A 15,944-nucleotide genomic window follows, 5' to 3' on the forward strand; every position below is an offset into this window, starting at 1 on the left:
CAGGCTTGCCTCAGAAACGTTTCAGCACCATGGACAGGGAAACCCATAGCCCTCTTGAACAATAGCTCCCATCATCCCTGACCTTTGACCTTGCTGGCTGAGACTGGAGTCCAATAACTGCACCTAGAGACATCTAGGTTCCCCACCACTGTTTTACACCAAGCAACTCTTCTTGAACCCATTATATCTCTCCCACCTTATCTTCTGCAGGGATGGAACAGAGTTCTGTCCCAATTAGGATTGAGGCTGCACTCCACCATAGAACCTGCCCCATTCTGATGGATTCAGCACAAGTCAAACGTAGTGTGATGGCCTGGGACTTGGGCTCAGACTCGGAGCCAGAGGAGTCTCAGTCCACACCGGATCCTTTGCCCCAGGCGGCATCTGAACCTAGTGTGGGGCCTGATTCTGGAGAGCCCCAGTCTGCATAGGTTCCCCTGCAACAAGCACCAGCTGGGCCGAGTCAGGGGCCTGAGTCTGCTCTGGCTTCAGATGCGGGGATTACCTCGTTGCCTTCAGCTGGGCAATCACTTACAGCTGCTCCACTACCAACTGGGTCAGGAGAGGCTGAGGCAGCCTCTGGGTCTAGTAACCCACCGACATCTCCCGAGCTGCAGAGACTGAGGTCTGAGAGAAGGAGAGACCTGAGTACTTGCAGGAGGAGTGCTTACCTTCAGGCGAAACAGGGAGGTGAGTCACCAGGGGATCAGGACTGGCCGTTACCCCGACAGAGATAAAAGGCTGCTGGACCCTGCCACAGGTTGCGGGCGCAACATTGCTGTTTGCCAGAACCTGCCTGTGATCCTGTGCCTGACCTTGCCTGGTTTCCTGCCTCGTGTCCTGCCTTGGTCCTGTCGGACTGACTCTTCGCAGAACCCTTGGATTCGGGACCAGACCTGAACTGCGTTACCCCCAGACCCAGCACATGTAGCAAGGTGTCATCACTGCTCCCTCACTACACCACAAGGAAGGGCTTAAAGTGGCAAAAGGTTGTTGCCAGGCTGCACTAGGCTTCACCTCACATGCCTAAAAGCTTTCAGAGAAGGCAAGGAGATGACTCTTTACTGTGTAACAGCCTCAAATCACGAACAAGGAAGCCAACACCAGGGATGAAGAACCTATTGGTCTCCAAACCCCCATCAGCCCCAGCCAGTGTGGTCAAAGATGCTCCAAGGTTTAGTCCAGCAACCTCTAAATGGCTGCAGGTTCCCAACCTTTGGCCTATGCCATGCACAAAGTGAGTAGCAGAATCATTCTAGATTCTAGAGTTTGGGCAAAGAGGGATGTATTCATTCCAGTATGTTCCAAATTTTTCTGGAGTGGAACAGGTGATTTCACTCATTCACCCCACCTTTCAGTAGTCCTTTGAGTACAGAAAATTCATGTTTTGTGCATTGTGAGCTATAGCCACATTCTCTTTCGGTCCTCCCTATAGAAAATGCTGGGGATCGTATGGGTCCCATAGGGATTGCTACTGACCAAAGTTCAGGTTGGAAATTTCATTGGAAATTGTCTAGCACTTGAGTATAAGTGTTTTGCACATCTCATAAAGGTAAAGGTAAAGGTACCCCTGCCCGTACGGGCCAGTCTTGACAGACTCTGGGGTTGTGCTCCCATCTCACTCAAGAGGCCGGGGGCCAGCGCTGTCCGGAGACACTTCTGGGTCACGTGGCCAGCGTGACATTGCTGCTCTGGCGAGCCAGAGCCGCACACGGAAACGCCGTTTACCTTCCCGCTAGAAAGCGGTCCCTATTTATCTACTTGCACCCAGGGGTGCTTTCGAACTGCTAGGTTGGCAGGCGCTGGGACCGAGCAACGGGAGCGCACCCCGCCACGGGGATTCGAACCGCCGACCTTTCGATCGGCAAGCCCTAGGCGCTGAGGCTTTTACCCACAGCGCCACCCGCGTCCCTGCACATCTCATACTTGGCAGTTATTTGAATGGGAAAGTCTTCTGAACAATATCCAGCGACTCTGCACTAGTCAGCTTATTGTTCTGTGCAATCTTAATCAACAGTATTTCTTTTCCTTGAAATTTAACCATGCCGGCCCAATTCCACTAAGCAAATAGCTAACTACCTTATATAACACAAGCATACAGAGGAGAAGAGGTAATGTGAAGTCATAGAACTTTCAACTATTGTATGTCTTAACAGAATCCATCTTTACCAGGTCAATAGTAACCCCCTACAATTGTGCATACTTTACTTGGAAAAGTGGTTTTAAATTTATCCATTAAAGCTGTAATTTCTTTCTTTCTTTCTTTCTTTCTTTGATTTATATACTGTCTTTCATCATTAGATCTCAGGGTAGTTCACAGAATAAAATACAGGATAAAAACAAGTAAGAGAGTAAAACAAAACAGCAAAACAATAACCCTCCCTTTCCAACATTGCTAGAAATAGTCAAGTGTTGCTAGAGCTTCCCAGTTCAAGATGGCAGCCAGCAGACATCTTGAAACAATGAATTTTATGCATAAACGTGTAAATGTTTAATTATTCCATCTATATTCTGCCATATTTCCATGACCAGACCCTGCTTAGCTTCAGCAGTGACACTGTAGCTTGCATCTATAGACCATGTCATGAACCAATTGATGTTGCTAGGCTTCCTTTATAAGCCTTCAAATCTTTTTGAACAATTACATGCTCACAGCAATCCTATAAAATATCACATCTAATCTTGAACAGAAAGTCAATTTTTTATCGCCTAGTCACAATAATTCCCAACATGCTATTCTTTGCACTGTTCACTTGAGATTGAATGCCTCATGTCTGTCTTCATCAACAGCTCTTTGATGTTTGTAGCCTTCAGTTCCTCGCTTGCCAAAATGTTGATGCCATTACTCTCCTATGTCACTGCAGGTTATTATTTTCTTCAAGGTTACAGCTTAAAATATTTACGTGTGCAATCCATCTCCCATTTAAATCAGCGGGACTCTGGATGCCAGGTTTAATTAGATATACATTGCTGTTTTTTGTGTTATACCTTCTTGCTTCTTTCTTTTGTTTAAAGTGATTTTCCATTTCATTTTTAGTCCTTTTATATCCACATAGAGACTGATAGATGAAACTGACACTTGCAGACGGTTTTGGATTTTTATGCAGCCACTGAGCATTAATATGTTGGTAGCTCAGCTGTGGGATGAAGCAATTTGTGGGTCTCTTCCAGAATGGGAACCAGAACCTTTTCAGCAGTGGCTCAAATGATCTGGAGATCTTTCCTCAAGAATGTTCAGCTGGCACCCTTCCACCATTCTCTTTTAGGAAACAGGTTAAAACAGGCATAGGCAAACTCGGCCCGCCAGATGTTTTGGGACTACAACTCCCATCATCCCTAGCTAACAGGACCAGTGGTCAGGGATGATGGGAATTGTAGTCCCAAAACGTCTGGAGGGCCGAGTTTGCATATACCTGGGTTAAAACAATCCTGATTCAAATAAACTTTTGAGTCAGGATTGTATACTATTATTGAATACTGTTATCTTGGTTTTGTTCTGACGGTTGTGCTTTTGCTTTTCTGTTGTTTTGTTGGTTTTATGTTGAATTGTATTCATCTGTGTTTTGCTTTTAAATAACTTCTTGTTTTTGTAGGAAGGTCACAATAGGTGGGTCTGGGCATTTGCTCATCATCTTTATTGGATTCTCTCTGTAGGGATCCATCTTATCCCAGTTAAACATGCCAGTGAGATAATTAAGTAGGAGAGATATTATAAAACCAATGCAGCATCATTTTGTAAGAGAAGAGATGGGCTTAACTTGTTAACTCACCCCTTCCCCAAACTCTTTTAACATTTTCCGTTGCTTCAAGAGCCACTATGGAACTTATTTTCAATGCCTGTCAAAATGCAGATATTTCTTGAAAGCACTCTTTAGTTTGGATCTAGTTAAATTCAGTTGAGTCTAGTTGCAACTGAAAAGCAATGGTACTTCACTTCATTGCAATAAGGTGGTTCCATTGCTTTTAGTGCAATTTAGTCACTGCCAACTTCAGCTGGATTTGGGACTTGGTTAAGGGTGGCCTATTATGATCATGGTTAAAGAGGAAGGACTTCAAATGTCGGCATGCATGTCACTCTCTCTGTGTGCGTGCGCATGCGCATGTGTGCATGTGTTTTACAGAGTTGCATTTCTAAAATGTTACCAACCTTGAGCCAAAGGGGTGTGGGATGCCAAAAGCTGAAATAAATCCATTACTAAATTCCCATTACTGACAACAGTCCATCTGTGTTCGCAGCATGATTTGTGTGAACAGACTCATAGCTTATGTACAGTATATTGTAAAATGCCCCTGAAAAGGGGACTCCCTTAAAGATTAATAGTTGAAGGCCACACTTACTCATCCACTTGACTTTTATCCTTTGTGATTTTTTCTTGCCTCTTTTTGTCCATCTTTTTCTTCAACTCCTTCTTTTCCCTGCAACAAAAATAAAACCTTTTTTTTTTCTTTTTAAGGCAAAGTTAAGTCTGACAGAGCAAGAGCATACATATTTACTTGGGCCCCTCTGTCTTCACCGGGGCTTGCTCTGTAGCGCTCTGGGATTGCAACTTTAAATACAAAGGTTTTGTTTACTTACAGCATGCCTTACCTTTCACAAATCTCTTTCAGTTTCTTCAACTGGCTGTTCTGGCATTCCTCTGCTACGTCTGTCAGCTTCTGAATGAGCTGAAAGAGGGGGAAAACAGGTGTGTTATAAAACTGCATGAACCACATTTGATTGTTGAATACAGTGGTACCTTGGGTTACAGACGCTTCAGGTTACAGATGCTTCAGGTTACAGACTCCGCTAACCCAGAAATAGTACCTCGGGTTAAGAACTTTGCTTCAGGATGAGAACAGAACTCGCACGGCAGCGGCGTGGCGGCCCCATTAGCTAAAGTGGTACCTCAGGTTAAGACCAGTTTCAGGTTAAGAAGGACCTCCAGAATGAATTAAGTTATTAACCTGAGGTACCACTGTATTTGGACAGCTTCAGGTGTTAAATTATCCCAGCCTCCAACCCTCAGAATGTAAGAAAATATTGGGGCCTAAATTGCATAGTAAGGGAGCTTGGTATCTGGTGGGCGGGGCTTGTGAGTTTTGCCCCGGGATCAGCCCCTCCCTTCAATGTGTTCTGTTATGTTCAATTAAGAATGCCAGTCCAACTGCTTCTTCTTGCTTCTTGCCTCAAGACTTGTCTCATGTTGTTGTATTTACTTTCTGTCATTATGCTATTCTGTTACAGTATTATTAAAGCTTAGTTTGCAGTTATGTGTGCCACTTATTTTTCCTCAAAGAAAATGAAACTGCTGAAGAATGGTGGAATAGCCTAAACTTGGGGGAGTGAGGGGATATTCCCAGTTTGCCAGGAGTATTGATTTTGTTAATCACCACAACACAGGAAAGGATAGCTTTTGCTATTGCTATTACTTGATGGTAGAAGACATGCATGTTCACCCCCTGTCATCTCTGGGTGGCGTTGAGAAAGACTCCTGTCTGAATCCTACTGCAACAAACAGCTGTGCAAGCCTTTGGGAGGCAGAGATGCAAGAGGGCATCAGAGGAGGGATGGAAGGAAAAAGAGACATAGGCCAGTGTTGCCGCAGCATCCCTGACCATCATTCATGGCACCCCAGAGTGCCATGGCACACTGGTTGAAAACCACTGCTCCAGGAAAATGCAAAACATGCAGAAGGAGAGCCACATGGGAACATTCTTTGCTACTTCACAACCCTGCCATGTTTAAGGAGCAGAAATAATTTGTGATATACAGTGATATACAATATACAGTGATATACAATATCTTTATTGTCATTGTCCCATACAGGACAATGAAATTCAAAATCTACATGAAACATTCAAAAACCCCTAAAAACTCTGAAACCCCATTTTAAAATACAATTTACTATAGAGACTCCTTATGCTGTGCTTAGAACCAGAACTGCATTTGTGTAGAAACTGTTTCTCAAGCAGCTAGTCCGGGTCTTTATAACCCTATACCTTCTTCCAGAAGGCAGAAGCTGAAAGAGATCATTTCCGGGGTACCATACAAGGAGAAGTTCTATGTGAACTTATGAAGCTGATTTATACTGGGACAGTGTCATGGGTCTACGCAGACCAGGACTGTGCCCTCTGACTGCCAGGGTCCTCTAGGGCCTAAGACTTTCCAGTGTCACTACCTGAAATTCTGCTAATTGGAGATCTTGGGTCTTGAAGCTGGGATCTTCCATATGCAAAGCATAAACACACGACCTCTGAAGGACATGGAAGACCCTCACTAAAAGAATCCAGTTTGGCAGGTGCCTTGTGTGCTATTTTGATGGTCTCCTATGTGATAGTGATTGCCAACCACTACAAAAGTTCACACACACACACACACACACACACACACACACACACAATTAACTAACAAGCTTGGGTACCAAAATAGAGTTGTGCTGAATGAATTTGAATGCATTGCGAATATAGCATCAATTGTAATTCTCAGAATCATTAAAACACTCCCCTGTCCCCCGATGATCCAACAAATCACACTGAAAGAGCAACAAATTCCCATGTGTTCTATATAAAAGACCATCTGCTGATGAGATGCAAGACAAATCAAATCGCTGTCAACAAAACGTTAGATGTGGGAATAGACACGGGCATCACATTGCCCTCAAAATTTGCCAATTTGTACGGAATGTACGGAATGAAGCTGCCATTGATGGCTATGCAAGTGCATGACAGTGCACAAAGAGTAAACAAATAAGTCAGCATTAAGTTTTAGGGATATTGTAAATGTGTGGTTGTTCTTCATTGGATTGGGTTTGTTTTCTATTTCCTTACAAAATGAATGCTGAAGCATCTTGTTATTTTCATTCTGCCAATTCCCAAGCTGAAATCATTTGTTTTCTCATGTGGAAAATACACATCACGTTTTAGCTTTAACCCATTGAAGTCTCCTCAAAAGTAATGGATAAATTTGCTACACTGATGGCCAACTTTACTTCTGATGTGCCAGGCTAGGAATGCAGCCTCCAAGGCTTTCTCTGGCAATGGCTTTTGCTAGCATGGGTAATGTCCTCCATTGCCCACCGGCCTCTGCCAAGTAGCACAAAGTGGTGGGACAGAATGAAAGGCCTTATCTTTGCCAGGAAGGTAGGCTAGGCATAGAGAAGCCCTTCCGGCCTCATTTTGGACCCCAGCATTCATGCCAGGGAGGCCAGTGGGCCAAAGGATGACCTCAAAGGATGACACAGCTGGTCATCAAAAGAACTAGACTTCTATCCAAACAAAATGATCCACCCAAATCTGGTAGGCAGGTCAACATTATCTCTAGGCTCACTCCTTGCAGTTGTTGTTGTTTAGTCGTTTAGTTGTGTCCGACTCTTCGTGACCCCATGGACCAGAGCACGCCAGGCATTCCTGTCTTCCACTGCCTCCCGCAGTTTGGTCAAACTCATACTGGTAGCTTCGAGAACACTGTCCAACCATCTCATCCTCTGTCATCCCCTTCTCCTTGTGCCCTCCATCTTTCCCAACATCAGGGTCTTTTCCAGGGAGTCTTCTCTTCTCATGAGTTGGCCAAAGTACTGGAGCCTCAGCTTCAGGATCTGTCCTTCCAGTGAGCACTTCCTTAAGAATGGATGCTGTCAGGGGCTCAGGAGCAGAGGCACAGGGGAGAGAGGAAATGGAGAGCGAGGGGGAGGAATCTGAGGGCAGCGGAGGGCAGAATGACAGTGACCCGAGAGATTCCATGAGCCTCTCCAGTGAATCAGAAGATTCCCAGAAGGGGGCGCCGATGGCCAGGGCACAAGGGGGGTCCCAGGGGGGACACACCAGAAGCAGGGGGCCAGCGGAGACTCCCAGAGACACATACGCTGGGCAGAGTTCTTTGTGGATTTCGACTTCCGGATAGAATACATCCCGGGAGACAGCAACGTCATGGCGGATGCACTATCCAGGAAGCCGCAGTATCTCGAGGAAGCGGCACCGGTGGCGGCCAAGCACATTTTCGCACCGAAAGCATGGGCGTGTGCTTCAGCCACAGTGGACCTGGACGCGGTGCGTCGCGCGCTGCAGACGGACTCGTTCGCACGATCCAAGATGGAGGAGGTGCAAAGAGGCACAGCGAAGGACGAAGAGTTCCAGATACGCGACGGACCACTCCTCCGCAGAGGGGTGCTCTACGTGCCGGGGGACGACCTCCGTGCGAAAGTCCTGCAGCAGTTACACGACGCGCCCAGCGCTGGGCACTTCGGCAAGGACAAGACAGCGGAATTAGTAGCCAGAGACTTTTGGTGGCCCAAGATGAGGGGTGAAGTTGAGGATTACGTCGCTCGGTGTGACACATGCCAAAGGGCCAAACCAGTACACAGGGTGCCGGCGGGACTGCTGGAACCGCTTCAGACGCTGTTTGATTCGTGGGAGAGAGTGGCCCTGGACTTTGTCACAGATCTGCCCAGCTCGAGAGGCAAAACAGCGGTGCTCGTGGTCGTAGACCTGTTCACCAAGATGGCGCACTTCATTCCTTGCGCGAAGGTGGCCACGGCGGAACAAACCGCCAAGCTGTTCATAGACCACGTGTTCAGAGTTCACGGCTTGCCGAGGTCCATCCTATCCGACCGGGGGCGCCAGTTCGTCTCGAGTTTCTGGCAGAAGCTGCTGGGCATCCTGAACGTCAAGATCAACTTAGCGTCGGCACGACACCCGCAGACCAACGGACAAGCGGAGAGGGTCAACGCCATCATGCAGCAGTACCTGCGATGCTACGCGAACCAACAACCCTCGACCTGGGTGGACTACCTACTGCTGGCCGAGTTTGCCTACAACAACACGAAGCACGCGTCTACAGGGGTGACGCCGTTCTTCGCCAACAATGGGCGGCATCCCAGAACCTTCCCGGGGTTAGAGACGAAGGGGGAGGGGGAGCCACAGGGGGCAGAGCACTTGGCAGCGGAGTTGCAGGAGGTCCACGAGCAACTCCGAAGGAACTTAGAACTAGCAAAACACGCCTACAAAGTGCAGGCAGACAGGCACAGGAGAGTCGGGGAAGACATCCAGGTGGGGGACTGGGTATGGTTAGCAGCCCAGGCAGTGCCAGCCAGAACGTTAGCTAAGAAGAAGCTTAGACACAAGCAGCTAGGGCCTTACCAAGTCGAGGCGCAGATCAATCCAGTGGCCTTCCGGTTGACGCTCCCGGAGGGTTCCAGAATGCACCCGGTCTTTCACAGGTCGGTGCTCACACCCTACAAGGAACCCCACAGGTTTCAGACCCCAAGGGCCGCACCAGACCCACTCAGCAAATCACCAACAGGGGAGGGGTCACCGAGGGCGGCACCACTCAACAAGGTCACGGAGATTTTGGACTCGAGATGGGGGGAAGAGGGAGTTGAATATCTCCTCGCAGAGGAAGGTACCCCGGCCAGCGCCAACAGGTGGGTACCGGACTATGCCTTGGAGGAGCGATACCTCAAAGACGAGTTCCATGCACTCTTCCCTCACAGACCTATGCCGGCAGATTTTTTCGACGACTGGCTTTTCACACCCACGCTCTCCGCCAGCACGTTCCAGGGGTTCTCATCAGCGGAGGAACCGGCGCCAGACACAAGCTCCCCAGAGGGATCGCTCTCGGGGTTTGGCACGGACCGCTCTTATTGGTGGGACAATCAACCGGAAGTTGGGTGGAGCAGGGGACTCTTACACGCAACCTCGCCCGAGGTGCCAGGGGGAGAGACGGACATGGACGGGTTGGGGGAGGATCCTGCATTCGAGCACAGCTGCAGAGAGATGGAAGCAGAGGAGATCGACGTCGACGAGCCTATTACGAGCTGGCCGGATCCAGATGACCGGCTGTGCACCAGGGGGAGAGAACGGTATCCCGCATTCACCCTCGCAGCACTGGAGCACCCGGAACCCGCACCCGAAGAGAGGGAGGGGGAAGGGGGGGCTTCGAGGGGGGGATGGATGTCAGGGGCTCAGGAGCAGAGGCATAGGGGAGAGAGGAAATGGAGAGCGAGGGGGAGGAATCTGAGGGCAGCGGAGGGCAGAATGACAGTGACCCGAGAGATTCCATGAGCCTCTCCAGTGAATCAGAAGATTCCCAGAAGGGGGCGCCGATGGCCAGGGCAAGGGGGGTCCCAGGGGGGACACACCAGAAGCAGGGGGCCAGCGGAGACTCCCAGAGCAGTAGCTGGAAATCAGGGCCAGCTTCCCCACCAGAGCGTAGTGGGGGGGAAGAGTCCCATAGGTCAGAGTCAGCGTCTCCTCCGGCAAGCAGGGAGGAGGAGTCAGGCCCAACTAGCGTCCCCGAAGAGGGGAGCAGCGACAGGAGCAGTATAACGGTCAGAAGGAAGGTGGCAGGCTGGGCGCGCGCGCCAAGTTCAAATGTACAGGCGCGCGGGACAGCAGGAAGCCCGGATTGGGAACCAGGTCCTAAAGCCCGCCGGAGGGAGGGGGAAGACTCGGGGGACTCAGCGTCAGAAGAGTCTAGAAAGGGGAAAACCCCGGCGGACAGGCGGACCCAGAGGAGGAAAGAACAACGGAAGAGGTGGAGCAAGGCTAGGGTCTTAAACTGGTGTCTGGGGGGAGGAGACTCAGACGGAGCTTCGGCGGTCTAGGGTTTAAGACGTAGAGTTGCGCGCTGTGGCTGTAAATGAGAAACTGAACTTGAATAAAGACTATTTTATATAACAACGGACTGGCGTTGGTCCTCTGTGAGCTGGGACCTGAGGCAGCTCTGACAGATGCGTTTGATCTTCTTGCAGTCCATGGGACTCTCAAGAGTCTCCTCCAGCACCATAATTCAAAAGCATCAATTCTTCGGCGATCAGCCTTCTTTATGGTCCAGCTCTCACTTCCATACATCACTACTGGGAAAACCATAGCTTTAACTATATGGACCTTTGTTTTTGTTTTTTTGTTTTTTTTAAAATAAAATTTTTATTGGTTTTTCACCTTTTATAAAGACAAAATACACACAAAAAAGACAAAAGACAAAAACATGTATAATTTCAGAAAATCCTACTTTCCTAACCTTGTTCCCTGACTTCCCCCCACCCCCCTTCATGCATCCCAATTCCCAAAATTATGTCAGCAAATTGGTATTTCTCCTCTTAACCATCTTAATATTACCTCTTTTATAATAAAAGATAAATTTTTCCTAAGTTGGACTCAAATTCCCTTCCATCGATTTCCCATTTTGTTTTAAAATAAAGGTCATATTATCTGAACCCAAAGGTCTTGAATGTTTTTTAAAATTCTATTCTTCCCTCCCTCCCATCCCCGGTTTTCGTCCCTTCCCAATACATGTCCAAAATAGCAGTTCTCAGCCAGGGTTTCTCACGTCCGAGGCCTTCCAGTCTCTTTCTGTCCCTCTCCGCCGGTCTTGTTGGTAATCCTTTATGTCAGTCATCGAATCACGGAAGAGTTCTATCCAGCCATATTCTCTTCCCACCAGGGCATTTGGAATCAACTGCTGAAAAATTTCCACAAAGCCTGCATCTTCAAAGTCAGGGTCGAAGTGGAGGCCCCAATCATATTTCTTTATTTTAAGTTCCTGTATTTTATAAACTCCCGGGGCCTCCTCCTTCATCTTTTGCATCTTTCGCAGATTTGTAGTAGGTGTAATCCAAAAGTCTCCTTGCTTATATTCCACAGGTGCCAGCTCCTGGTTGGTACTTTCCAGCTTTACTTTCTCTTTTTCTTGTTTAGTCTCTTCCACTTCTTTAGATAACATTTCCGATTCAGCTGTGGATTCTTTCTCATTCAGGTCCACAATACATTCAGCAGAGCTGCTTGTTCCAGAAGTCAAGGTCATGAGTTGTTTATTCATAGCAAGACTCTGCTCTTGTAAGATTCCCACCAAATGAAACATTCTTTCAATTTCCACTAGTAACTTTCCTTCCACAGCCATTGTAATTTCACAGAGTTCCCCCTAGAGGGAATCTGGTTACTTGGTAATCTTTCTCCAACAATCCTTTGACTTATTGTTGTTACTTTGTTTCCAACGATTTTAGTTCAGTTATACCTCATTTTAGTCCAGAGGGATCTTAAATAACAATTTTTCCGCTCTAAACTGTCCGTTTAACAGCTTTGACAGCTGTCAAACTCCGCACCTCTTCCACAAGCTCAAAAACAGGACGCTCCCGGGCCCGGGAGGGGGGGTTGTTTACAACAAGAAGAAAACTTCAGAAACTCCACTCTCCAGCTCAAAATTTCTTTTTGCCAAATCTTAGAAGTTAAAGTCTTTTTTTTTTTTTTAACTCACCCCACAAGGGGTAGGCTCTCCAGCTTAGTTCTTATATCGTTGCTTTAGATCGTCTGCAAGGGGGGGGGGTGGGGACTTCCTTTTAGCACACCCCCCGATCGTCTCAAATTCACGGGATAAAATTCTTAAAGTCCAATTTCATCTTACTCACGGGTTGTTCTTTTCATCCGAATTTCAAGGAAGGAAGTCAGCGCTCTTCGGTCATGGCTCGCGGCTTCGCTCAGCTGAGGTAGCGATCGACTCTCAGCGCCACGCCACCCTCCGTATCCTCTCCGCAGCCTTTAAAAAGGCTCTTCGTGAATCGGGGGGGGGGCGCTTAAGGCGCCCACCGAGTCTTCAGTCCGCAGGCTTCAGCGCCTGCGGTTTTTAAGGGTCCCCGCGTCGCCGGCGCGGCAAGACCCGTCCTCAGCTGAGCCGATTCCCTCCGCAGCTTGGAGGGGATCCGCCATTTCCAGATCGCGCCAACCCGGAAGTCTATATGGACCTTTGTTGGCAAGGTGATGTCTCTGCTTTTTAAGATGCTGTCTAGGTTTGTCATTGCAGTAGCGATATATAATACCTGGGAAGTTACATAGCAGTGGCCAGGAATGCATCCGGCTAGATCATTTTTTGGTGGGGGAACAGTAAGGGAGGGCAACAAAGGTTTTCCATTGACCCAAAGTAGGCCATGAGAAATGAGCTTCCTGCCAGAACCAGACAAATGCCCAGCCCGTAGCAGGGATGCCTGTAGGGGCCGCTGTGCCAATAGGATTTGGCTTCAAACCCAATCTTATGAGCTGCTGCACAATCATACCAGCTCCCAAAGGTCCTTGTAAACAACTCTGCTTGACTGTGGTACACAGATGGAATACTTTGGTAACTTTTGATCTTTTGTACAACAAAGTAACCAAGTGTGTAAAGAGCATGGTTAAGTACCTCTGACAGCATCCACATGCCGGGGGCAGAATGGAACTATATAATAGCAGCATTCAACTGCCTTCTTCTCTTTTAGCGTTCCAAAGAATCTATTACCATCTGATTGGATTCCTGTTTCAGCCCAGAGGGCTGCCCTACACGGGGAGCCTGACCCCACCAGCAGTAGATTTGCAGCTGTAAAAACAAAAGCTCCTTTGGGACAATATATGCATAATATCACTTTGCTGTTTATAGCTTGTGCTCTGGCATCCGTTCAGAGCACACATAGTTTCACAGAAGGCTATTTGGCACAAACAATAACTAGTTGGAAGCCATTTTTAGTGACATCCAAGCTCTCGTTTCCAGTTCTGTGGGCCACGCTAATCTAACTGCTTATTCTGGAATGATTTCTGATAATTTAATTAGGCAGAGGATGTTGGTTTCAGCTTCAAAGTCAAACAGTGGAAGATGCTACCCCCATCCAAAGCAGCACTAATGACAAACCAATCAATTATGGCCCAATGCTTGTAGTTAGTGTGGAGCAAATTAGAGAGCTTTGCATGATGTGGCCTTGCAACGGTACTGTAATCAGAATTAGGAAAAAGTCCAAAAATAAAGTGGCCAGTGATCCAGCTGTATTTGCAATATTGTTCCACACACTCTTTCCACAATTCCCCCCATGCCATTGTGAATCCTTATTTTGTTGTGGCTGTTGTTTAGTCATTTAGTCGTGTCTGACTCTTCATGACCCCATGGACCAGAGCACGCCAGGCCCTCCTGTCTTTCACTGCCTCCCGCAGTTTAATCAAACTCATGCTGGTAGCTTCGAGAACACTGTCCAACCATCTCGTCCTCTGTCGTCCCCTTCTCCTTGCGCCCTCCATCTTTCCCAACATCAGGGTCTTTTCTCTTCTCATGAGGTGGCCAAAGTGAATCCTTATATTCTATTTTATTTTGCAAATTTGTAATGTTAAAGGGATGGTAATCAGAAGCACAGAAAGTGAGCACACTTCCACACAGACACATTTCAAGTGGCCCCAAACATAGCTAGTTCTCCATGCAAGCTTGACATCAAAGAGCTTCAGATAAAGTGTGGAAACAAGGTATTCATACATACCAATTTAATATGTGCTTGCTTCTGGTACTTTTCACTATAATACTGTTCTTGCCGAAGATTAAGCAGCTGTTGCTGTTGCTTTTCCTTAAGCTCTATTAACTTCTGGGACATTTCTGAATCCAGGGTGGTCAGCTCTTGTTCAATAGTCGAAGAACTGTGATCTGGGCTTCCAGCTTCACCTCTGCAGAGCAATGTGGAACAACAAAAGAAATTCAATGCAAGTTGTGACAGTACAATGCACATACCCTCCCTTCCCCACACCTGACCATGATTCATCTCAACTTGGATGTGCAGATGTTGTCTGGGTCTTGTGGCTAAGCTACCATAAGCCCAGGGTTCCGCTGAACCATATTTAGAAGCGAGGACTCCCATGCATGTTGACCCATGTCAACTTATTTATAAATGTCACACACACACCCGCTGAGGGCACCCAAGCACAAGCTGGCTCGCCATCTGGAAAATGAGCTGAGACATCCTAAGTTAATGGCTATTCAACCTAAGTCAAAACCTCACTTGGTTCCAGAAATGTGAGGGATCACACAGGTTCACCTTGAGGGGAAAATCAGATTTTACTGTCAGCTGCTTCTTCACTGGTTTAGTAGCTCATAGGAGTGCTCTGCTGACACGAGCTGCACAATGAATAATGTGGCAATTCCCACCAATGGGGCTTTTCATTTTGCCCCCTGACTTGTCACAAGGTTTGCACATTACAGCTAAGTGAGTATACATGTTCTATTTTTCAGTGAGCTCGTTTTTTCAGTGGCTCTTGTGCTCTCACATTCTTTAGGGTGTTCACATTAGAAACTTTCTTCCAGGTAACCCACTGTTCTTACCAGTGGTGTAGCATGGGAGGGGCATAGGGGTGGTCGTCCCGGGTGCAAAATTTGTTAGGGGCACAAAATCTCAACACCCGGTGCTGCCTCAGTGAAGCTATGTGGTTCCGTTGCTGGGATCCTCTGAAAATGGCTTCTCCATGCAAACCAGGAAGTGACCTCTCAAGACAATGGAAGGACTCTTATTGCAGTAGCGGCAATCTCCTGGGTGACACAGATGTCTTGGGCAGTTGAATGCTTATGCTTACTCCATTTCCCTCCCGCGCACCTCTGTGCGGCCCCAGGTGCTGGCAACCCACGCTACACCTCAGGTTCTTACTGCATTGTTTAACATTACATGCACTGCCTAATAGGTTTTGTCCTGCAGCCATGGATCTCCTCAGGCTGATCTGACGCTCCTTTGTTCAAAGAACCCTATAACATTATGCTGCCCGGTGGAAGCTCCAAGGTGCTATCAATGGGAACCAGCATTGTGTAACCTCTAAGAGACTAGGACTAGGAAGGTCCTGGTTCAAATAAACACCTCAACCAAGAAGCACACTGGATGACTGGGTGGTAGTCACTATCTCTTACTTTGGAGGGATGCTATAAGGATAAAATGGGTATGTGTGTTTAAGGGGGGCATGCACACTAACCTGAGCTCCTTTGAAGAAGGGTAGGATAAAAATTAAGTACATAAAAAAAAATGAATCCAACACAGTGTGCTCTTGGGATATCAAAGAATTTATTTCTACTCTTCCAACCCACCTATTGCTCCTCCTCTGTTTGTCCCAGCTCAGGGTACAGCTGCTATCTATTTGCTACAGAACCTGCTTCCTTCCATGCAAACAAGATTCAGCATACAGTGTGCATGGTGAAAGTCTCCACCCCA

At 47.5% G+C, this 15,944-nt stretch overlaps 1 protein-coding gene across 2 annotated transcripts in view; it reads right to left on the minus strand.

Moving 5' to 3' along the window:
• PLCB1 (phospholipase C beta 1) overlaps positions 1–15,944 on the minus strand; it is a 468,615-nt gene that overhangs the window by 60,002 nt on the left and 392,669 nt on the right. For both annotated transcript variants that reach the window (XM_028722210.2, XM_028722211.2), the window contains exons 27-29: positions 14,241–14,421; positions 4,589–4,665; positions 4,339–4,416 (exon numbers count right to left, since the gene is read on the minus strand). In XM_028722210.2, coding sequence (XP_028578043.2) covers positions 4,339–4,416; positions 4,589–4,665; positions 14,241–14,421 — 336 coding nt within the window. The remainder of the gene's footprint in view (positions 1–4,338; positions 4,417–4,588; positions 4,666–14,240; positions 14,422–15,944) is intronic.

Source organism: Podarcis muralis, chromosome 3 (assembly GCF_964188315.1).
Source record: "Podarcis muralis chromosome 3, rPodMur119.hap1.1, whole genome shotgun sequence".
Taxonomy (NCBI): Eukaryota; Metazoa; Chordata; class Lepidosauria; order Squamata; family Lacertidae; genus Podarcis; species Podarcis muralis.